Source organism: Teleopsis dalmanni, chromosome 2 (assembly GCF_002237135.1).
Source record: "Teleopsis dalmanni isolate 2A chromosome 2, ASM223713v2, whole genome shotgun sequence".
NCBI classification, from domain to species: domain Eukaryota; kingdom Metazoa; phylum Arthropoda; class Insecta; order Diptera; family Diopsidae; genus Teleopsis; species Teleopsis dalmanni.
In genome coordinates, this window is record NC_051847.1 from 159394884 (window position 1) to 159419951 (window position 25068).

The following is a 25068-nucleotide window of genomic DNA, read 5'->3' on the forward strand; positions in this document are numbered from 1 at the left end:
TTAAATTTTTGATATATACTAATTTTATAGTAAATATTAATATATTTTAAAATTAAGTTGTAGTTATTGATTTGCTTTGATAAAACTTAATTCGATTTGTACAGCTGAACACAAAATCGTGATGTCCTTTAAAATGCAATTTCAAATTAATCTTGCGAATCCATTGCCTAAAAATAAAAATGAATAATTTCTTACATTGTAAATATAGTTTTAAGACATTTACATTTAATTTATATAAAATAATTTATTTTGCAGAAAACACTGCGAAAATCTTGTTTTAAGATAAATTTGCAAAACAACATTTAAGGATTATTTCATCTTCATAAAGTAAATAATTTTTCTTACTCATCGGTTTTGCACCTAAAATTTTTAAACTGACTGATTTTAAAATTTTTATTCATTTGTAAAAAATATATACATAATCACATACGAATTCCATTTATCAGCAGCCATATAAGAAAAGAAACTGTCTATTATGAAAATTCCGATGTCTGTGCTTCTAGAAGAACTAAATGGCGGTTACTTTAGGTGTCTCTTAAAGAACTTCCGTTAACAAAGTCAATTTAAGTTAAATGACATAAAGTCAATTATTTTCAATATTTGAAGGGTGCAACTTTAAAAAGTTAATAACAAATGGATCAGACGGCTAAATTATAGCTTATAGCTATAAGCTTTATATATATAATATAATTGTTATAAATTTCTATACAACGAATTTAAAATGAAGTAAAATAAAGCTAAAATATTACTACTACTACTAAAAACGGATCAGTCGCATATTGTGCAATAAGTATTAAATGGTTAATTATAGATTTCTTAAGTTTAGCTAAATGTTGAACTAGATAATCTCTGGTTTCATGAAATATTTGGAAATTTTGTTAAACCGATTTTAGTCAGTGAAGGACCATGTTGTACAGTCACTCATATGACGAATATCCATAATCGTTTTACTCTTTGTACTCCGACGAGGTACAAAAAGCTTCTCTATCATGTCTAAAGTTTAATCTATACATATTAAAGTCAAAAAAATCAGTATAACCAAAATTCACAAGTTATGCGTTTCAGCACAATCTCACAAACTAAGAGAACTGAGAATTCAAAACTCCTACTTTTTATTTATAAATTGCAAATCGTATAACAGTATATAATTACTATTCCAGCAAATGAGGAGGTTCTGTTGATTGTATTTGTGAGGGGCTATTTTATTCGCTCTACTTATCTTATACCAAATATGAAGTTAATACCATTATCAATACAAAAAATCAGTTCTGATTGCTATGTATCAGCTATAAAATATATCAATCCGATTACAGTCTATACAATTGAAACTAGTTTTTTATAATATTGGAGAGAATAAAGAATAGTTTCAAAAACTAAATATGATAGACTTTAGAATTACTTTGGAAAATGCTTAGTTTCTTAGACATGGTTTAAAAAAGGTTACAGTTGTTGTTTATTAGTTTAATCTATATTTGCGCTGCGTTAATGGCAATTTCAGACACTGCGAAATATCTATCATCAGTATTTTAATTGAAAGTATTAATATTTAAATATATATATTTCGCTACCAATGTAGGGGATTGAACACTGTCAATAGAGATAGACATGTGAAATATTGATAATATTTACAAAATCCTTAAATTGCATCTATAATTTTGTTAGAGAGGTTTCGAAACGTAATGAACTACAACAACAAACATTTTTTTTCTTTACATTATTTAATTGAATTTTTGGCTGACTGTACAGCTGTTTCAAGTGTTGCCAAATACCCATCATCAGTGCTATTGGAATTATTTCTTATATTTAATTATTGATAAATAGCTTTTTGAGACTTTAAGTACCAAGAGTTAAACTCGTATCCTGCCGAATTTCAAGTTGAGCGTCATTAGCCATTGTTACAAAGGCAATTTTTTATTTTCCCCATCTTTAAATAGTTTCTATACTATTGTTAAAACTTGTGAAAATCTGTCAAGGGTTACGAAACAATTTTAGTATATATGGTCGATTATTACTGGATATCACGATTATCACTGATGACAAATGACTTTTGAATTCATGAGTGGTCAGCTGTACGTTCCGTCGCAACTAGTCATTAACGACTAACTGCTGGCGGTCACAATATCCGTCAGAACTTCAATGAATGATTTTATCTAGAACGAATTAATTACCCGGGCTATAACCTTACATATGTCTATTAGTAACTGAAAGAAATTTAAATGCACTTTACTTTAATATTTAAAAATATATTAAAACTATACTCTAATATATATCCTACATATATATCGCCAATATAATGTGGGGAAATAAAGAACTTATTAAAACATAATGCATAATAACATAATTATTTTATAACAAGATATATCCATTGTATATTTTGTGAAGGATCTTGATCTAATTGACTACATGACTCCTGTCTGTCTGGATGTGTATATGATTCTAGGGAAGTTGGAGTTTTTCTAAGATGGACATAAATAGATTAATGCATACATTTTTAGAATAGGCATTAACCATTAGTTATAATGACCGAAAATGGATGATGAATTCTAAACCTCGATACATATCACACAACCGGAAAATTTTGGATTCGTTGTTCTTAAAGGTAAATAATTATATGTTAAAAAAATTTTATAAACTTGGATATATTAGTTTTAGTCGATTTATATTTAGATATGGTTGCCATGAAAACTAACATTTGAAATATATAATAGGTGTAGTAAAAAGAAATCCATTATTTTTGCATAATATTGAAGGTTTATTTACTATAGATAGAATGACTCGATTTACTTCCAACCAAGCTCCTGCAGCTTTTGGCAAGTCATCGATGTCGATATCGATTTGTGTGATCTGGCGTTGTTCTGATGGAATATAATTCTTCTTCTCCTGAAGACGGTCCAATTGTTGACAGTACAGTTCTCAGTTAAAATGTCGTAGGGGTGCAGCTCATAAAAGACGTTGTGGTAAGTGATTCTGATCCACTTTTCATCATCAATCGCTTCAGAAATGGGTCAATTTTGTTTCGATTTAGCAGCCATTTGCAAATGAAAATTCGATCCATAAAGTTTTTTGGGTTACATCGTGTGGCACTCATAGATCGACATAATTTTTGTGTCCTTTTCAAATGGTTCCAAAGGGTTTATGTGCAATCTTTAGCTCTTTGACAATCGAAACAGTGCTTACACAATGGTTTGTTGAGTCCATAACAAACCATCGTGTAATTTTATTGACATTTTCGACAATTGGCCTTCGTGGTGCATCTTTGACATCCAAATTACCGGAAAGAAATCGACGAATCCAAAATTGCGTATAATTGGCTGTTCACATTTTCAACCGCATGGTTTGCGTTTTCGCTTTTTCAAAGAAAAACTGTAAAATATGACGTATTTTCTCTTTGCTAGCGTCCAAACAAGCTTTGACGCAAGCTCAAACAAAACTGAGTCAACCAATTACCAAACTGTCGAAATTTTTTTAGTACGAAATCTCATTTTTCTAAATCTATCGTTACCCGATAGGACTTATACAACGCGGGGTACAGATATTTAAAGCATTTATTGTGAAAATAATGGATTTTTTTTTACTACATCTAATATTTTTATAAGACAAATATATTATATATATTAAAGTACATATTATATATTATACATATTAAAGAATATATTATATTATGTATATAGCTAAAATCTAGATAATATATAATATTTATAAGCTATAAAACTATACTATATATATAAACTATATATTTATTACGAAATTTAACCCATTGGGTTGGATTTATATGTTATCATTCATATAAATTTATTATTTTATTCTAAGACTAAAAACATTTCATCTATATTGGTATCAACAGCTTAGGCTGAAAAATTCAAGTTAGCAGAAAAATTGGATGTAGAGTTTTGTCCAACGTAATGACGTAATATATGTGACATTATGAATTAGCAATGGGAGAATTAATCAAGATCTACATGAACTACATAAAATGACATTGGCATTCTTCAGCGAATAAGCATTCAGCGGAAGAAGGCGTTGTAGAATAACCTATCTTCATTAAGTAAACAAGTTAAGGGAGCACTAACTGCATTTAAAGAGTAAAAGCGTATAGAAAGAAGTGTAGCGCCAATCCGGAACCTGGCAACATGACGTTGAGCGAGCTAAATAAATAACGTTTAATTGAAAATCATTCGTTATTGAATTTAAAACAACTATTAATGAAGGATTTTTAAGCTTCACCAAAGCCAAAATTAATTTTTTTATTTTATACAATTTTAATTCCACTCAAATTAAATCTAAAAAAAATACATCTTTATTTTTAGAACATAAAATTCTTTTGCAAGAGAAGTTAGGTATTACAATATTAAACATGCACTTATTTGAATGAATATTGCTAGCACTGACAAATTTTCAATGATGTATCGACTCATTCAATTTATTTATACTTCAATAACTCTGAAAAATAAAAAAATTTGAATATTTTTCATATAAATAAGATTTTTTTGGAAATTCCTTAAATTGATTGCTCAAAGAAAATTGTAAATATGTTCTTATAAGAATGCACTTACCATATAAAAAGGGAAAGCGTCAAACAATTGCAAAACAATGGGTTGTGTAAAATATATAAAAAGTCGATTTATCGTTGTTTAAATTTTTGAGATATACTAATTTTATAGTAAATATTTTTATATATTAAAATTAAGTTGCAGTTATTGATTTGCTTTGATAAAGAACTTAATTCGATTTGTACAGCTGAACACAAGATCGTGATGTCCTTTGAAACGCAATTTGAATTTAATATTGTAATTCCATTGCCTAAAAAACAAAAGGATATTGTAAGAGAATATTAAATATAGTTTTATTTTAGCCATTTAGATTTAATTTAATGTGAAATAATTTTAAAAAAAATAACTGTTTTCATCAGATATCAGATTAAAGTCCTTATATTTTAATTCACATTTTGCAAATTGAAAATTCATGTCACAATTTTACAAACAAAAATTTTTTTTAAAATTTTAGAATGATTTCATTAATCAGTGAAATTAAAAAATAATACACTTAATTTAAAAGTTAATTTCAATTTCTAAATATAAATTTAAGATATTGTAAAAAAAATACATTTCAGATATTTTATTGTGAGATGTTTTTGAATCTAACTACTAAAACGAAGCAAACTCATGTTAGTCTTTTTGCAAGAAAAAATTGCAATAACTGCTGTAATTTTGCTAACCGTTAATTATCTTCGGAGAATAAATAGCGAGTGGGCACATTAGTTAACTGAAGATTCTTAACAATCGGTTAAGACAAAACAATAACTAATCTACTAATGATGTAACCAGTGCTGAAAAAAAGGTTACATTTTAACCAATAAGAATAATTGGGAAAGATTTTAAAATTCTATTTTCACTGCTAATATTTACAGGGCAATTCTGACAACGATCATTTAGCTTACCACACTCACAGGGCGATCTTGGCCCTGGACCGGTAAAAGTTTTTTGAATGATTTTTGAAAGATCGAACGAAAGACTGTTTGAAAGTTTTTTGCTTTTCTGGCACAAAATCTTTCAAAAAAGTTTTATCATTTGTAATTCATGGTAGAAAGCTGTTTAAATTAAAAACAGCTACCACATGCAAATTTAACTGTAAGATATATGTTTAGTTAATATTTTTATTTATATATAAATAATTATTTACTGAATGTGAAAAAAAATGGTAGTAACTATTGCAACATTAAGCACAGTAGTACCAAAATTAAAATTTAATTAGTTTTAAAATATCTTAACTATATATATATATATATATATATATATATATATATAAATAAATAAAGTAATGTAAAAGAAATAAATAAAACAATGCTAAATAAATATTATAATTTAAATATATAAAAACTATGTATATTTTATATAAATATAAAAAATATATATTTTGAATATTGGAGACAGTACAGCATATCAATACTTTAACGATTGCTTCATATTAAAAATGAAATTAGAAATATTTGTTCCATTTCTACAAATTTAAATTTATTAATCATTTTTATTTTAAATTATATGTATTTTATTTCTTATATAAAATATTTTATGCACAAAAACGCAAAGAAAATATCAGCTGTTAATCGAAAGTTCTGCTTATTGGCACATTTTTAATTTGATATTTTGAAATACCGAAAACAGCTTTCTGTCTTTCAAACGAGAGTACGAAACATCTATCAAACGAACTTTCGAAACATATTTGATTGTGGTAAACTGAAAGATCGTTTTTAGATTTGCTCTATTAAAGTAACTTTATCAGAATTATACTGTTATATGTTTAATTAATATATTTATTGTATATAGTTTTTGAAACTGTAAACAAAAAAATATATATTGAAATTTATATCATGGCGAATATGATGAACTAGAGCAATGGTTCCCAACTAGTGGTCCGCAGACCATAAATCGTTAAAAATGGACCGTGAATCAAATTTAACAGGTATGTCCACTAAGCTTGTCCACTGAGACCTCAATTAATAAAAATAAGCACAAAAAGTTATAATATACCTATTATATAGGTACATATATAGGCCTATGCATTTACAATTCATTATAGATTAAACCAGAAATGCATAAAGTATATAAAAATAATCATATAGTTTATTATTCTTAAACTTTGTGCTGCCTAACAAAAACAAAAAAATCATAGTGGATCTTGGTCATAAGAAGATTGAGAACCACTAGTTTAGAGCAAAGTAAATAAATGAAGGTCTATCTCCAAATAATTAATCTAAAAATTTTATAAAGGTACAAAAGGGAAGCTTAAACAAATAGGAGAAAAATCTATAAATAGAAATATAATGTGGGTTAGATAATATTTAGTTTTAAGGTTAGTATTTCAAATTTTTAATAAAATATATCTTAAACAGCAAAAGATTATATTGAAATATAATTTATTTTTTGTTTTAAATTCTTTAATTTTATATTAAGTATTTAGTTTCTTTAGTCAAAACGGATGTTAAAAATAAATTTCTTAAATTTAAACATTTTTTTACATATTGGTGTTTGTGTATATATAAATTATTTTAATATTTTAATATGACCAGTTAAATCGTTCATCATTATTTTTCAGTGATATATTTTATTGCATTATATTAAAATACAACAATATAATCTTTTGTAAGGTTAATATTTTTTGTTAATGAAATCATTAATCCAATTTGTTGTTTTTTTTTTTGTTTGTTTGGTGTATGTTTGTTTATTATTAAGTTATGATCAATGCATGTTATAGTAAAAAAAATTACACTAACAAACATTTACTACATTTGACGACAATCTTATGTTTATCAATTTTGTAAGTTTTTTATATACAGATTTATGTTCTTTATTATTGTTTATATTTAATATTTTTAAACAGTTAAATATACTTTACCTCTCAAAATTTCCTTTTAAAGTTTTGATTTATTTGTGTAAAAACAGCTGAGTTTGACGCCAAAAGTAATCTTAGCGAAGGACGAGGTGGGTGTGGACGGGTAAGTAATGATGTTTCTGTGACTTGACGCACTGACGAGGAATATTTCATTTTGATTTTAATGCTCAACAAAAAATTAAGTAGTGATTGCACAAAATTTATATATATAACAAATAAAACTACTAACATATCAACAACGCAAACTTTAACGAGGCACAAAACTTTTATTCACCAAACTATATATCAGGTGAATTTCTATACAGAACAGCGCAAACTTAGTTTATTGAAACAATTACCATATACAAATTATGTAAAAGGTTTATTTAATAATTTAATTATATAAGTTTTTTACTTATATCACATCAATAATGAAAGTAGTGTCTGTCGCCCCGGCTAATAATTTACGTCTAATATATGTATGTAGCTGGCTTGGGTGAAAATTGCGGTGGCGTAGTATTAAAAAAATTAACCCAATTAAGGGTTAAAATTTGTATTAACTCATTTTATCACACTAAATCATAGTTTCCACTTTGTCATTGTTCACAATAAATACAATAGTTTAAAAATTTTTCTTCAAATTGTAAAGTTGTTCTTTTTGAAGGTTTCCTTTTTCGTTTATAGCAATGCAATGTTTGCAAGTAGTATGCTGTTTCTGCTATCCTCGACCGTTTGTATAATAGTTATTCACAAATTGTCTACTTTCAATACGGAATTTATAAATCATTATTTCTAACACGATAGCAGGTAAAATAACAAATTCCACACAAAATTTAGCGCATAAATGCGACTTTTACATTATTCGTTCCTTTTATTCAGATTTTTCTTTCTTTTTGTGAGGTTAGAAATAAGAGAATGGAAGAATGATATATAACAATTACTGAAGCATTGCCAATACAAAGTAAAAATATTTTTAATACGAATTTATTGTTCATAATAATAAGAATCGTATTCGTGTTAAAACTATGCTCAAATACGGATATAAGTTTAATTTTTTCTTATAATGAAAAGTATACCTAATATTAAAAAAGAAAATTATTAAATTAATATTTTTATAAATATCTTAATATTATAATAATTGTAATCAATGATAATAAAGATATTAAGTTTTTATCTTCGATAAATTTATTTGTCATATTATGTAGATGTCATATTAGAATATTACAGTCATTAAAAATTTGAATGAAAGACAATTTTGAAGTTATTCTTTTTATTGTTAATGTCATATAAAATCAATTGTTTTAGTTTTAATGTGAAAGTTGAGAATATGATTTAGTGATTTTGTAGATATATGAAATCTTGTGTGGTTATTCAATTTGCAATGAAATGTGTTATTAACATATTATATATTTAATTACTTCAAGTAATGATAGAATGTAATCATTTTTTTTATATATAACTTTAATTTTGCGTTCGTAATAGCAGAAATAATGTTGACTTTGCTTGAATATAAAAAGAAGAGCTATCTTTCTTAGAATCATATTTACAGTTCCACCACTTTACTTCAGCAATTTAATTATACACCTGAGAATAGTTCTTTGTAACTTAGTTGTTACCAAAGTACTTTTTAAGTAAATTTAATTTCGATTTTAAAAAAACAATTTTGCGACTATAAATGTATATGGACTATATTCCCCAAAGAATATTTAATTTTTACGATTATTATATATAATTATGAAGCGAAAGTATTTGTTGCTACTTAAACACGTAAAACTGGACTTAATTGTATTATACTTAATTGTGTTTTCTTTTAAGTTTTAGTTATTTTTAATATTAATTAATTTTAATTTCCATGAAATTTTTAATATAGTCCATATATTTGAATTCCTTTAAAAAAACACTATATAAACTTTTCGCTGAATGTTCTGTTGAATCATATCATAAGCAATTTTTAAAAATAGACAATTTATATTATATTTTATAGATATACATTGTTTATATGAATTAAATTAAATAATTAAAATGTTATAAAAGAAACACGTTGTATGATCTAATGTTAGTTATGTTTCATAAACGAATGATGCAACTTATACAAAAACATTACTCCAGTTGGCAACGCTATGTCGAATTTTATACCATAGAACACTTTAACAGGTAAACTGTTTCTAGAAATATATAAGGCAATAAGAAGACTGTGTATGGTAATACTAACTGTGGCATTTTTGTTATTATTGCAAAATTAAATATGTGACATTTTATAATTTTCATGTGACTGGCGTTAAAAATGTAATAATAAATATAATAAATTGATGTGGCACTTACACTACTTTAAATATGTAAATATTTAATTGTTTTTCCAATCATATATTTAAATCATATATGTATATTTCTTAATTCAATTAAAAAGATATCATAAATCATATTTTCTAGATAGTTGAATATATCTCTGAATCTCATAATTAATTTATTTAATTTGTGAGTTCGTTGAAGATTAAGCATTTAATAAAAGCTTTTTTTTATTTATTTGGTACTTAATTTATTTGTGTTTTATATTGTATAACTATTCATTTATATATTATATATAAAAAATAAGAGAGATCAATTCCTGATCGAAACTATCAAAACTTTAACGTAATATAACTTTTATTATTTTATTTCTTTTCCACCGGAACTGCTGGATCCAAACCAAAATTCATTTTAACGACATCACAAAACACCGACAAAAAAATAATTCCTCCTATTATATGGTTAAGTATATCTGCTGCTCGTCTTTGCCCTTCACTTTTATGGATGTTAATCATAGATTGAATTACAAGTAAAATTCCAGCTAGTATCTAATATGAATAAGTAATTGAAATATTGAGATCAAATTAGAGAAATTAACATAAGTATTATTTAATAAGTTTTAAAATTATATATATATATATATATATATAAATTATATATGTATACATATATACAGACATGTATATAAATATGTATTTATATTAACCAGGTCTAGTTTCAACTCATTACGGTTCCTTATCTTTCGCAATGAGCCTTAACGGTTGTGACGAATACTCGATACCAAAGCCAGAAATGATCACGTTTATTATAGAAATAAGAAACACCACAACAAGTATAATATCATTCAAAATAATAGCTGCAGTTTGTTCCTCTTTTTTATTGATGTTAAGACTGCCAATGATTACAAAGAAAATCCCAACTAAAAGCTGTAAGAGTGAACAGTAATTAATAACTAAAATTTTAAGTTCCACCACACCAATGTACTTAGTTGAAATAATGGAGTTAAGCCTTATGAGAATATTTGAAGTATCTGAACATATGAATCAGAGAATATCTTCTTTGATATAAAATCCTCTATGATATGAATATCGTTATTAACATAAAATAATAAGAAAACAATTTTCAAGCTAAACTTAAACTATGCTAAAAATAGAAAAATTTTTAGTTGTGATATATTTTGAAAACAGATTAAAGAAAGAAAAGAGTAAAGGATGAAACGATACATACTTTTATCGTCAATACTAGTTGTAATGAAACGTTCTGAACAACTCGTAATCAAGAAGAAAATTAAGATATTCATGCTGTATGAACTATCTATTGTTTCATGTATCTTGACAAATATATTTTAGGATTCCTAAGTAATGTCTTACTATATATTGATACAAATATTGTATTATAATTTTATATTAACATTGATATACGAATAGGCAGACAATTTAGAGTGACATGCATTGAAATATCTGTCAAAAATTCCTATAATTATTAAGGGATCTGAATTGGAACCGAAAATGGTTAAAAAAAGTTTAGTAAATTAATGTTTAAATAAATAAAATGTAAACAAGAAATGTAATATAGCAAGACTCATTCACTGAGAATGAGAATTGAAAGGATAAGAAGATCATTACTGAATAGTAAATAGTTGTTTATTATCTCTTGGGATATGACGGAGGTTCTAATGGAACGCTGTTATCAAAGAACATAAGAACGACAGTAAAAAGTGTTGGAGAGCATCAGTAATGATATTTATTTATTTATAGCTTATTTTCTATTAGTTTATTCATCGATATAAACAAAATATCTACTTTCACAATTAAAAAATTTTTTTTTTTATTTAAATAAAAGAATATAAAATAAGTCTGTCTGTTTGTGGATATAATACATAGTATTTGACCTAATCGAATATATTTTATACAGGTATAATTCTGTTTATAAATTCGGTCAAATCAAGTCAATATAATATGAAATTAGAAGTCTACTTTATGTATCTCGCATATAAAGTAACTGCTAATAACTTTTTAAAATTTTGTATACAAATGTATTTATTAGATGTAACGTTACTAAATAAATATATATATTTAACTACAAAACCACTGATAAAATACAGTAGTAAGTTGAATTGTAAAATATTTATATGAGTGAAGGTTATGAGAATTGGATTTGATACTTGAAAAAATCAAAGCCAAATTTGGTATTCTTTATTTTCATGTATTGATCGTTGTTATTGTTTTTTAGTATAGAATAAAATAGTTAATTTAATAGAAGGGATTGTTATGGATGTTGGCATTGAAATAATATTGTTTAAAAAAATATATTTTTTAATGCATTGACGAGTCTGGGTTTTAGCTGTGGTAGCTAGAATAGTTCAAAAAATACTATTACCAAACTATTAATCATATGTAATTTCAATGAGATATAATTGATAAATACCAATCGATATATTAATTGATATTAATCATTTTTAGTACTATAACGTTTTTCCAATAACTCTATTAATGTGCAGAAAAATGAGAATGACCTTAATATATCTTTAAAAGAAGAAAAACATTTTGGATTACTTCGTATTATGTTTCAATCGAAAATGTTGTACTTTACCGGACACAGAATATCTTAATACAAGAGTCTAATGAACTGATATAACTTTATTTTGCTCAAAATTTTTATTCCATATTAGAAAGATTATGTATTTTCTTAAAACTAATAAGATTTTTAATTATTACTATTAAATATTAAGAAAATCCCCTTGTGAAGGTGGTAAACGTGAATCAAATCCCGAAATGAATAAATTAATCACTGTTGTGAAAAAGGCAAACCCAGTACGAATATGATTCAATATATTGGCCGATTGATGGAATTCTGGCTTGTGTAAACGACAATCACGCATAAGGCTCAACGATAGACTAAGTACACCGGAGAGTATCTAAATGAGTTTCTATTATATTTAATTAACTACAAGTAGTTGTTTATACAATTACCTGAAGTACTATAGACAAACTAATGAGTATCAGCATTAGCTTATAAAATTGATGCTGTTCGCCTACTTGCAGGATATATTTTAATTGGGAGGCATTTGCAGTTAAGAGCGCAATATCAAGCATCCCCTGAGCGATGGTTTTTTTAGTTGCATATCGATTGGCATCCATTGCTTTCATCTAAAAAAAAAATATTAAAATGTATATATATTATTGTGCAAAATATTTGTCTTTTCTTGGAGATATTTTTAAAAAACAAAAACATAATATTTTTCTTGTATGTAAATAATATGTGTACATACATATGTACATTTCTGATTTGGTGATATTTTTGTATCTATCTATCTGTCTCTCTATTTTTCTGTAAGACTGTCTGACAGTAGACACACTAGTTCTCATTTCAACAGGAAATCGAACAAAATTTTGAATCTTGCATACGTTTGAGGTCAATAGTCACTACTTTTTTATAACTTTCTCTTTTCTTTTTAATTTTGATACCTTCAATTGGTCCTTAAGCAAAATTAACGATTCATTTAATTTCTTAAGTAAACTATATTGACGATTTTTATGTAAACTTGGTAATACAGTAAACTTGGTAAACAGTTTATATCACAAATTGTGTTCAAAAAAAAAAATATTTTAAGTCACATCAAATGTTTTGTATAATTTTTTACTACAAGGTTGGTTCACCACTTTTGGTGTACGGCAATGTCTTAGCCGTGGTACTACAACGGAACATTGATTGTACTCAAAGTGATTTTTGGTGGTTAAAGTTGCCATTGGTTACCTAGGTTAGGTTAGGTTATATCGGCGATCCTAAGGGATTTACTTAGGCCTATAGGTGCATGTTTTTATTGCATTTGAATTTTTATTTTAATTTTGAGTAATCACAAATTCAAAAATAAACTAATAAAAAATATTAAGAAGTATAAGTTAAATTATACTGTTATAAATTGATCCTAATGCATCTATTATGTTCTTTGTACCAACAAATATGATTTATTTTTTACACTTTTAATAATATATATTTACAATGTTTCAAATCGATTGATTGTTTGCTGTTAGTCACAAATTATTTATAAATATTAGAATTAAATCTTAAAGAGTGGTTAAGATTCACTCTTGTTTGGTAACTTTATGAATCATCCAATTGATTCATGGCATTTAACTCAATGAGAGATCAACAACATACACTTAGCAGAAAAACTCTGCGTACAAAAAGTAAATTTTGTTTCAACATTTAAAAAATTATTAAATAAATAAATTTTTTAAATCAATTTTATTTTTTGTTTGTACTTTAATTCGTTGACTTTATTTTAAGCTAAAACTTATTTCTAACACATTAGTAAAAAAATTATAATAATTAAAAATGTAAAAAATCAGCGCTATCGGTGGCAGAAAAAGTCTGCGTACAAAACATATAAAGGGGAATTCCCAAAGTTTTAATAGTAGAACTTTGGCGTGCTTTATGTTTTACTGTATCAGTATATCATTATACACAATCCCACGCACTTATTTTATAATTTAATGATTAAAAAGTAATTAAATTTTTAATGACAAATAAAGGAAAAGAAATTATTCTCGGTGAGAGCAGTAGTATTATTGATCTATGGAAAAAAAGGAAAATGTATCGCAAAATTGGTCAAATCGTTAAGCGGTCACATTCTTTTATCCAAAGAGTAGTGAACAACTACAACTAAATAGGATTATTAACCCAGAAGTTGGGATCTGGGCGTTTATCCAAGCTGTCAACAAGAGAAACCCGCAGCATTATTAATTCAGTGAAAGATAATCCTCGTCTAACTGGACTTCTGTTATAGAAATATATTGACCAGACATTCCAGAAGCAAATTCACGTGGATACTGTACACAAAATATTAAAAAAACACCACTACCATGGCCGGTTTGTACGAAGCAAGCCGCTTATCTTCAAAGCTATTAGAATGAAGCGTTTAGCATTCGCAAGGGAGTATTTAAATAAGTCTCCAGAATTTTGGAAACGCATAATTTTTTCAGACGAAAGCAAATTTTGTCTCTTTAGCGTTAAAGGTCGAACGATTATATGGCGAATTCCGGGTACTGCCTTTAATAATGAATATTTGTATTCAACAATAAAACACGGTAGTGGAGGAGTAATAGTGCGGGGGTGTATGGCGAGTAATAGAGTGAGAAAAATGGAGCTCATTGAGTCGATAATGAATAAAGATGATCATTTGAATGTTTTAAAATGCAATTTAAAGAGCAGTGCCAAGAAGTTGGGGTTACAGAACAATTACTTACTTCAACAAGATAACGACACAAAGCACACGGCAGAAGTTGTAAAGCTTTGGTTGCTTTAAAATGTGCCCAAGCAAATCAAAATGTCATCATAATCGCCATATTTGAATCCTATAGAACATTTATAGGATTTACTGGTGCGTCGGGTACATAAATACAATATAACCTCCAAAGAAATGCTGAAGAACGTTAGCGACGCGGAATGGGGTAAAATAAGCATTAATGAGACTGCGAAACTTGTCAATTCGATACCAAAACGACTTATGAAGGTCGTAAAAAGTAAAGGTTATCCAACAAGTTACTGAAAATATAAAATGTTTTAAAAAATAATATATTTCAACGCTTTTTAAACTCTTGTACGCAGACTTTTTCTGCCACCGATAGCGCTGATTTTTTACATTTTTAATTATTATAATTTTTCTATTAATCTGTTAGAAATAATTTTTACCTTAAAATGAAGATAACAAATAAAAGTACTAATCAAAAATAAAATTAATTTAAAAAATTTATTTATTTAATAATTTTTAATATGTTGAAACAAAATTTACTTTCTGTACGCAGAGTTTTTCTGCTAAGTGTATATAGATTATTTAGCCTCTAAAATAGTTTTTAATGTGTTTTATGTATCATGGGAACCTTTTCACTCTACTCTAGCTATGACAATAAACCATTTTAATTTTAATGTACGTTTTTCCCATATTGAATTACTGGCATGTATTGCATGCATGTTACAATAATATTAGATATATAAATATAAATTCATGTAAAACTTTTCATGTGGATGGTGTGAATAAAACAATATGATTTTTTATACACAATTGGCTGCAGTTGTGTACTTAATTATAAAATCAATAATTTTTATTATTCAAAAGTTAAATAAACAAAGCTTCATTAATTAGCTTTTGCAAAAATTTTTCATGTACATAAATTATCATTAAATGTAGCACAAGTGTTGTAGTAATACCATATCAAATAAGAACTTAAAAATCATATTCAAATTACCGTCAAGATCCTCTTATATTATGAGAATGAGAATTGAATTGATTTAATGAAAAATTTGCTCATTGGCAACGACAATCCATATGATCGTTCATACATATATTTATATATATCATCATATGTACTATATAGACGATAGCTTGATTATAGGTCATAAGATCTCAAAGTTTGTGGAATACCACTAATTATGATATGTTTGGCTTAAAATATATTTGTCGGTAAAATACTTAACTTTTCAATTAAAATTGTTCTTATATGTATAAAATTATTACACATCCATATTAAACAGCTTGACATGATATGACAATTTTATACATTGATATAGTATCTTCTTCAAAATTGTAATTTCATAGGAATCTAATTTTCAACACAATAGCTAAAATTACTCAGATGAAGCATGGTTAGGATGATAAAAATATAAAAACTTCGCTATTGACATTCTTCGTAATCTACAGGTTAAAAGCTGTTTCTTGTTGAAAAATTTCTATTTTAAAAAATGTAATCCCATTTATTGATTTAACCACCGGTACTAAAGTACTAAAGATGTAAAGAAGAACAGTATTTTGAATAATTTTTCTTTTGTTTTGTTTTTTGCCATAAAGCAAAAAACCGTAAGTGCCATGGTCATGATACCGGTGTGCCAGACTCTTACCGACTAAAACACTTTCTCTTCATCATAAATTATTAAAAGTTTAAATTTCTTTAGATTGTCTATGCGTCATGTTCAGCAAATAGCTACGTTTTAAACAGTTGCTTATCAGAAAATAAGATGGTAATTCTTAACGTGTACCCCTTTTTTAGTTCTATATTCCATCACGTCGTTTTAACTGTAGAATTGCCCACATTGTGGTTATTTCATTCTGTGGTTTAGTTTAATTCAGATAACACGGTTTTTAACTTTAGTATAAGCTGAAATTAATCTCTTCATTCCATCACAACATTATTTACTTTTTCCATTTTATTCTAAGCATCATCAATTAAAAACATTTAATATGAGAATTTTCTTAGAGAGTCGACTTTATTGTAAGTCCCCTCTCTGACCTGACGGAATCGACAACGATATAGACTGGATTTAATATATTTATTCATTCGCGTAATTCTCCTCTTAACCAAATTACCTTTCATTACAATTTATCCCTGTAACATACGAAAGTATATAGATCACTTATTGGAATATAGAAATTAACTTTTCGGTTGTGGTGTTTAGTAATAATTCATTATTTGTGGTTACTAACACTTATTTCTGTTCATATGTGTCATATGTGAAATATTGAGAAATCTATTAGATTCGATCAATCTATTAGATTTTTTTAATTACATCAGTAAGTCCTTAGCATTATTTACTCTGTTTAATATTTATTTTTGTAAATAATATAATAGTATTAAAAAGTTATTATTTAAGGATTTATTTTAATAAACTTTTATATAAAATTTTTTTTTATTTATTTATCAATTTAATTTCTTATTTTGTTTTCTTCCGTTTACAGCGATTTGATATTGCATTTAATGGTATATTATTATTTCAATTCATATTATAAATGATTTTTGTGTTGGATATATCAAATAAAGCAATAAATATTATCAGCATTAATACTGAAGAAATAAATAAATTGATTTTTCGATTTTTATTGCTTATTCAATGAATTGATTAGCTGCATCTCTGAAAATTTTTAATCAAAAACAGCAATGAAAACCATTGTCGTAACTAATATATACATATATGCACGAATTAATACTATATGTGTTCAATGATGCATTATATAAGCTTACCTCGGAGTCATTTCCGGATGTATTTACACTTGCAAATATTTGTGCCATATTTAATTTAATATTGTTCATAAAATAATAAATTATATACAATAAATAATATTTATATTTCTTAAATTTTAAAATGTGTTAAACTTAATCTTTGTTTAAATTCGTATTTCGTAATTCGGCTACGTTACGGGCTACTGCATTTCAGAGATTTTTTTTTTTTTTGATGCCAATATATCACAACACAATCAAAAATTTTAATACAAACAAATTAACTTTTGCAGTATTAATGAATTTTTTTACTACATATTTTTTTACTATTTTTGCCTGCTATAGCAACCTTTTCAATCCACAACTTAACGATAAAACATCACAACACAAACTAAACTTTCTTAATGCGGAGTGTTTGTATCTATACCTGTTACTGGCACTTTGTCTGCGGTTCAAGTATCTCTACATAAAAGATACTTTAACAAATTTGTGAATGGATAATGATGACTAATCGCAGTTACTGCATAAAAATTGGTTTAATTCGAGATTTAAACGAACAATAAATTTATTTGATTTGTGTTTTCTTTCTTCGTAAGAAGTGCAATATTTCAAATTTACTAAAAACAAAAAGAGTTCTATATTTTATATTATATTAAATACAACAAAATGTTTTTAAATATTGCTGATGCCACCAGTTGATGCTGAAATTAATAATAAAATAATTTAGTAAGAAATTATAGGGTTTCTAACAAAGTTCCTTTCAAATACAAATAATTTTAAAATTCATATAGCGTTTTTATAATTATTCTGAGCAATCACGCCACAACCATTTTGATAGTATAAAACTAGCTTATTGTATGAAATTTCTATTTTCATTTTTTTTTGTTGTAAAAGCTTGTCTCTAGTGTGATTAACCTAACCTAACCTAACCTATCTTTGGATTTTGCTTTCTTAACAGTATTAAATATCTTAAGATGTAATTAAAAGAGATAAATAAATTATTTATTTAAAATAAGGTTCAATTACTTTTGAAGCCTATGAGTTGATATAACTTAATGTAAAATTGTCTTAACTGAATACCTTCTCAATGCACCTTATGATAACAAAATATTTATTTATTTATTTGTGAGTAAGACTAATGTTAATCTTAAAGTTACCCAAGAATAAGGAACTGGACTACTAGGTTCTTCGTCTTAACTAAATACCTTCTCAATGCACCTTATGATAACAAAATATTAATTTATTTATTTGTGAGTATGACTAAAATTAATCTTAAAGTTACCCAAGAATAAGGAACTAGACTACTAGGTTCTTCGCCCTAACAAAATATATTGTTAACAGATGTTGGTAAATATAACAAAAAGATTTTGAGATATCTAATAAATAAAAATTATCCTGTTTAATTCAACTTATGCGCCGTGATATCTAGTAAATAAGCCCTGGCTATCTATTCAGAGACCCTTTAAATTAAATTACAATTCATATTATAATTCACTGTAATATGTAAGTTAACACCCTGTATTACTATAACGGCACTTTGCCTTTACACACAGTTTTTGTATATTATATATTCGCATCCAAGTATTGCGCACTAAAATATCTCACAACACCTACGCGCGATTGTGTATTTAATTTCAATCAGGCTTAATGCCTATACTTCTTAGAGCAACATTGTTGCAAATTGTTTTCTTTTCAAACTGCAAGTATCTTTCAGAAAACATATCAAGTATTATTTGAAATACTTGATCGATGAGATCAATAGTCCAAATACTATTGGATATTAATCTCGTCATCTCGCTATTGACGCCAAAGCTAAAGACGCTTACGAGGCGCTGTGAAAATAGAAGCTCCAATCCTATAGGATGGAGATAAGAAGCTTCTAGAATATTCTGATGAATTTAAGAAGCTATAATAGGATTGGTGAAATCCAATCCTAAAAATCTAAAAATAAGTTGAGTCGTCGGAATATATTGATTAAAAATTAAATATCTTATTTAAATAATAAATTAATTCTGTATAAGTGTTAAACATTCAATAATAAAAATATTTTAATAAAATATATTTTTTTAAAACTTTAAAACAAGAAACCGTTTACTAATTTGTATATAAATAAAATAATTTGTAATGTAAATATAAAATAAAAAAGGTTAAATAAAAACCTTTTGTTAAATAAAAAAAAATCTAATAATAAACATATTTTATATATTAAACCCAATTTTTATTTTATAAAATACTTTATATAAGTAGTTTCCCAAATATATAATTACTATACGCTTAATTTTTATAAAAATTAAAATACGTTTTAGCAAATATCTAAGAAATGAATTTTGTAATACAAATAAATTTTTAAAGTTGTTGTTTCTTTAGTACAGTTCAATGACAGTAAAAAGTAGTTAAGTTATCCAAACGGACTTTTTGATATTGTCTTTGTTTATAGTGGTCCTTGGCACTTAGTTATATATGTATACGAATTGTTCTGAACCACCTAAAACCTTTGGCAATCCGAACCACTAAATCTAGGAAGTTTTGTTTCAAGATTAGTTTTAAAACCGTTAATTTTTAATTAAAAGTGAGATTATAGTGGGATTCCAAGAAATTATAATGCATTTTTGACTTTTTGTTGTGAAACTAATAAAAACGAAGTACACATATGTTTCCGAGGACGGCCAGGTCTACGTTCCGGAATCACTTGTTGAGTTTGACGACCAAGTGCTATTCGCCACACCCAAAAAAGGACTACAGAAGCAAATCCCTGTGGGTTACAACAACTATACATATATCCGTTTGAGGAAATTTTCACTGTATAAATGAGAATTGAGAGGAATGGAAATTAATTTCGGGAGTTCTGATTCTTTAATTTAGTATTTTTGCAATACATTAAAATAAATATTAAGAATAAATAAAAATGTTTTTTCAAATTGTAATTATTAACTATTTTAACAATGTTCGATTTAATTAAGTTTAAAAAAGAGTTTGAAAAATGAAAATATTAAATAAACGACATGAAAATGTCTATCAATATTATTTTATTTATTAAGCTGTTTATAATGTATCATTCTTTTACAATTATTTTAGACTTGATATTAATGCAATATTCTGAGTATTAAAGCAATTACTTTTTTTTATTGCCTAACAATAAAACAATATTTTGATAATCACCCAAATAAATTATTAAGAGCTAAGAAATATTGTAATAAATAAATACCTTATGCATTCATTGTGCTTTAAAATTCATTATTTCGTACTTTTAATGTTATTTAATACGTGGTATTTTTTATAGTTACAATGTTCTAGGACAAAACTTTCACAGTAAATAATATAAAAATATGCATCTGCATTTTAAAAAGTTTTCCTATGCACTGCACGCTGCCCTTCTTCTTCGTATTCCCTTTTAGATATCCACATTTTCTTAAATGTATCTAAAGAAGCCAGAATTGAACCACCCATCCAAGTAGAGTATAAACGCTCTTGTGGAGCAGCAATCTATAAAACATTTTTATTTACGAAATTATTAACTATACATGGTGAAGTTAAACTTACTCTTATTTTAAGATCTTTCGATGAATGTTTCCTTAATTCACAAAGTAAACGATCACCAAAACCTTTAAAAAGTGTAGATCCTCCAGAAAGTACAATATTTTGATATAACATTTTCCTAAGATCCATGTCTGATTTTTCGATTGCATATATAAGAACATCATGAATGCCTTCACATTCTTCTCCAAGTAAGTCTGGCCGAAAGAGTACTTCAGGCGCTCTAAATCGCGCTTGTCCAATCTAAACAAAATATATATGTATATTAAATTTTTTATTCAATTTAAAAGATATTTGTATATCAAACCTCTAAAGTTTTACCATCTGGTAGTGTGTATGAGTACTTTTCAGTTTCCACAGTCTCTTCCTTTTGAGGATTAGTTGCTAAATAACAGCACTTTTCTTTAATAGAACGCACAATTTCAAATTCTGCAGTAGATCGGAAGTTAAAACCTTCTTTACGAATTAATGTTTTCAAATAGCGTGTTACATCTCGTCCAGCAATATCTACACGCATAATACTGTGTGGCATTGCAAATCCTTCATATATTGGAACTGCATGTGTTACACCATCACCAGCGTCAAGTACAACACCAGTAACCCGACCAGTTGCGTAACTGCGATGATCAATATATAATATATTAATATTGATATGTTTAAATATGAATACAATTTCATTAAAACTTACAGACTTAAAACGGCTTGCATGGATACAAATAGTGCAGGTGCATTAATGCCTTCGAAAAAAAATTCAGCAGCCTTTTCTCGATTCCTTCTTGGATTAAGTGGAGCCTCAGTTAAAAGTACCGGATGATCTTCAGTGAAAGTTGCAAGTTGTTCCTAATAAAAATGCAAATACATATTTGGTTTCATATAATTCTAAAATAGTGTAATTAAATATTATTTTTTTTTAAGTAGAAATGATTATTTGTTTTGTGAGTAAGAAACTCACTATCAGCATTTAAAAATAGTTTTGTATACTTTCTCTAAGCAATTATAGCTTTGTATTGCCAAAAGCGAAATTCAGTAGACACTTACAAATTAGATTTACTTGGACAACTTTTATTATCCGTAATATTCTATTTTCTAAAAGTTGATTTTTCTTTTGAAAAGTATGAAGTGCAAATTTAGTTTAGAAATGTTATTTTTACTTTAATTTTTTTTATATAATTGCAATAAAAGATTGGTTAGTTAGTTAAGGAAAAATAACTAACTACTTTTACACCATTTTATAAAGTTTTTAATGTTTTCAGCAGTCGCAGAAGAAATAATGGATATCATTTTTAATGAAAATTAAAAAAAAAGACTAAAATCAAAGAAATTAGTCTATTAGTATCATATCTTATATGATATTAAAATTTTAGTATTACAATTATATTTTGTTCTATTTTTTTAATAATGAAAATCACAAATTATTTAGTAAATATATGTTTTATTTACTCTACCTTGCTATATATGTAACTCCATATTTTCTCCATGTCATTCCAATCTGTTACTATACCATGCTCCATTGGATATCGTATACTTAAAAGTCCTCTATGTTCTTCTGCTTTGGGTCCAACAAATATATCACCTTCCAAAGCTCCCGCCATAACACGCACATGCTTAGGTCGTCCTATGCTGTAATATTGATAAAATCTTTAATAATATATGTTTCTATTGTTGCTAATACAAAACTTACTAATTGGGAAATCTACATTTCGGAATGTGCTCTCCTGCAAAGCCTGCTTTGATTACGCCAGAACCCTGTAAAATTATACAATTTAACAACATTTTACTGGATTATTACATACAATGCTATAGTAAAATAAATTAAGCAAGATATACTTAATACTTTTCGGTCAAAATTTAAGCACATGGCTTACCTTTTCTAAAACATTACTTGAGTTTATAAAAATTCTTGAATTTCAAGTACAATGTTAAGTGTTTGTCCCAAATAAAAATCTTAATTAAGCGATGAATTTGCATCATAATGTGCCGTTTTTTGTTTTTGCAGAAGTGCTTTTGATAATATATCTGCTGCAACGAAAACTTTATGTACTTTTGAATATAGGGCTTGTTTCTTGATTATGGACTATTGAGCAGTAGAAGTCATTGTCAACATCTCTCGTAAAATTTTGTCACCTTACCATTTATTAATAATTATTAGTAAAGGGATATAATAATTCATTAATCAATGTCTATAGTTTAAACTATAGCGATCACCTTGAGTTGGTTGTCTTATTGATTATATTAAACGTTTCAATATCGAAACTGATTTCGTTGTATGGAATGCATGATTCAGTTTGCTCCACTAAATTTAAGCGGTACAAGTAAAAAATCAAATTTCAAAGCTTCGAATATAAACTATACAGTACACTTAATGTTTTATCTTGTCCACATATGAAAAATGTTTGTATGCAGAATATGTTTATAACTTTGGGTAGTTATTGAAACATTTTGTAGATTTGTGGGTTAGTCATCTATTGTTTTTTTTTTAACACGATTTCCCAACAAAAATATGGGTGTAAAGCGGTGTTTAAATATAGACAACTGCAGAAGAGTTACGGTGATGTCATAAGCGACATTTTTGGTATTGTAATTTTCCTTTATAAATATTAGATATTTTATAATATTTAACTTACATTATCAATGACGACTGGTTGATTCACTACGACATCATATGGTTCCATTTTTGTGCGTAAACTATTGATATCTTTGAAATGAATTTACACAGAAATTGCCTACGAATTTGTAATTTCTTTTGTGTCTTCTGTTTGGTATGATTTGATGCAACAATTCACAATAATATTCAAATCGCTATTCACCACCAACTCCCAAAGAATATCGTAAATTAAGAAAGTTCAAAAATAATTAAAAAGGGCAGAGTTTCCACATTTCGTAATAACTGTCAAACGTTTTGGTACATATTTATATTGTTAATTATTTAATAACACAATTTTATGACTTATATTTTAGTATTTTTAAAAATTTCGCCTATATTTATTGTTAATGTGAGATCACTGTATTCAATTTGTATGAACCTATTTTTCAAATTATATTAATTATATATTTTATAATATGATGACGTATTTAAGCGTTTGTGTTGCTTTTAAACTAACATACAATTTATTAAATCGAGTTTAACTGAATGTCTAATATAAAGGTCTATAATACTGCGTTTACATTATAATTGCAGATTTCCCATACAAAAGTTAATCTCGTTTTGGTCGAGATTAATTTTTAATTTTATATGGAAAGCAAATCTACTTTATGACATTACATACTTTGACAAGAATCTCGTTTGTTAATCTCAGATTTCCCATACAAAAGTTAATATCCTTTTTGTCAAGATAAGTTTTAAATCTCCTTCAAAATGGTGATTATTTTTCTGTACAACTCTGCAAATGTGTTAATATAGTAGATTTTTTTACGATATAGTGGTCTTCTCTTAATGCATAGTTGTGACCATCACGCCGAATATTGGTTTTTGTAAAAGTATAATATAACGATCCTTGAATCCAAATTGTGAATTTATTGATATTCACAATTGTGGATATCAAAGAATACCTTTATTGGTATTCTTTGGTGGATATCAATGTGAACAAGCCCACATGCCGACTATAGATAGAAGTTCCATTACTTTTAACGAGACCGCGCTATTTTATGTAAAATTCAATATCTTTTTGAACATATTAATGTAATACCAACTTACATTTGAATAAAAACTTTTTAAAATGCTGAATAAAAACTGAACTAAAAAAACATAATAGAAAAAAGATTTTATTAATTTGACAAATGTAAATTAAAGAAAGTTAGCTTACAGGTAAAGACATTATATAGTTATAAATATTAATTTACTATATATACTATAACTTAATATTATAGATTTTATTAATTTGATAAATGT

General features: G+C 26.4%; 2 protein-coding genes and 1 long non-coding RNA gene across 6 annotated transcripts; all 3 read right to left on the bottom strand.

The window, feature by feature from the left end:
• On the bottom strand, window positions 1-8258 carry LOC119679129. The gene is made up of 3 exons (XR_005252389.1): window positions 7393-8258; window positions 4554-4800; window positions 1-167 (listed from the first exon to the last, which is right to left on the bottom strand). It is a non-coding gene; the product is annotated as an uncharacterized LOC119679129 (long non-coding RNA).
• Window positions 8259-9908: 1650 nt separating this feature from the next.
• LOC119685848 (ninjurin-2) lies at window positions 9909-18061 on the bottom strand. 4 transcript variants are annotated; one of them, XM_038100239.1, is made up of 4 exons: window positions 17670-18061; window positions 12627-12803; window positions 10361-10580; window positions 10111-10202 (listed from the first exon to the last, which is right to left on the bottom strand). In XM_038100239.1, exons 1-3 carry the CDS (start codon window positions 17736-17738, stop codon window positions 10380-10382), a joined length of 447 nt encoding a protein of 148 aa, XP_037956167.1. In that variant the 5' UTR covers window positions 17739-18061; the 3' UTR covers window positions 10111-10202; window positions 10361-10379. The 4 variants fall into 4 exon arrangements, with proteins under 4 accessions (XP_037956169.1, XP_037956167.1, XP_037956170.1 ...); XM_038100242.1 differs by lacking the exon at window positions 17670-18061 and adding an exon at window positions 14904-15080; XM_038100241.1 differs by lacking the exon at window positions 10361-10580 and having other exon boundaries at window positions 9909-10202; window positions 17670-18060.
• A 2802-nt stretch (window positions 18062-20863) lies between these two features.
• On the bottom strand, window positions 20864-23976 carry LOC119680749 (actin-related protein 1). The gene is made up of 7 exons (XM_038093709.1): window positions 23804-23976; window positions 22861-22925; window positions 22625-22799; window positions 21868-22019; window positions 21487-21796; window positions 21186-21422; window positions 20864-21128 (listed from the first exon to the last, which is right to left on the bottom strand). Exons 1-7 carry the CDS (start codon window positions 23849-23851, stop codon window positions 20985-20987), a joined length of 1131 nt encoding a protein of 376 aa, XP_037949637.1. The 5' UTR covers window positions 23852-23976; the 3' UTR covers window positions 20864-20984.
• Between the last annotated feature and the right edge of the window lie 1092 nt (window positions 23977-25068).

Excerpts from the sequence above, each read along its gene's own strand:
- LOC119685848 (XM_038100239.1), bottom strand. The coding sequence starts at position 17,738 with ATGAACAATATTAAATTAAATATGGCACAAATATTTGCAAGTGTAAAT. Across the intron at positions 12,804-17,669 it reads CATCCGGAAATGACTCCGAG|ATGAAAGCAATGGATGCCAA; the intron begins GTAAGCTTATAT and ends TTTTTTTTTTAG. Across the intron at positions 10,581-12,626 it reads GTTTGTCTATAGTACTTCAG|CTTTTAGTTGGGATTTTCTT; the intron begins GTAATTGTATAA and ends TCACTCTTACAG.
- LOC119680749 (XM_038093709.1), bottom strand. The coding sequence starts at position 23,851 with ATGGAACCATATGATGTCGTAGTGAATCAACCAGTCGTCATTGATAAT. Across the intron at positions 21,797-21,867 it reads ATGCAAGCCGTTTTAAGTCT|TTACGCAACTGGTCGGGTTA; the intron begins GTAAGTTTTAAT and ends TGATCATCGCAG. Across the intron at positions 21,129-21,185 it reads CGAAAGATCTTAAAATAAGA|ATTGCTGCTCCACAAGAGCG; the intron begins GTAAGTTTAACT and ends AATGTTTTATAG.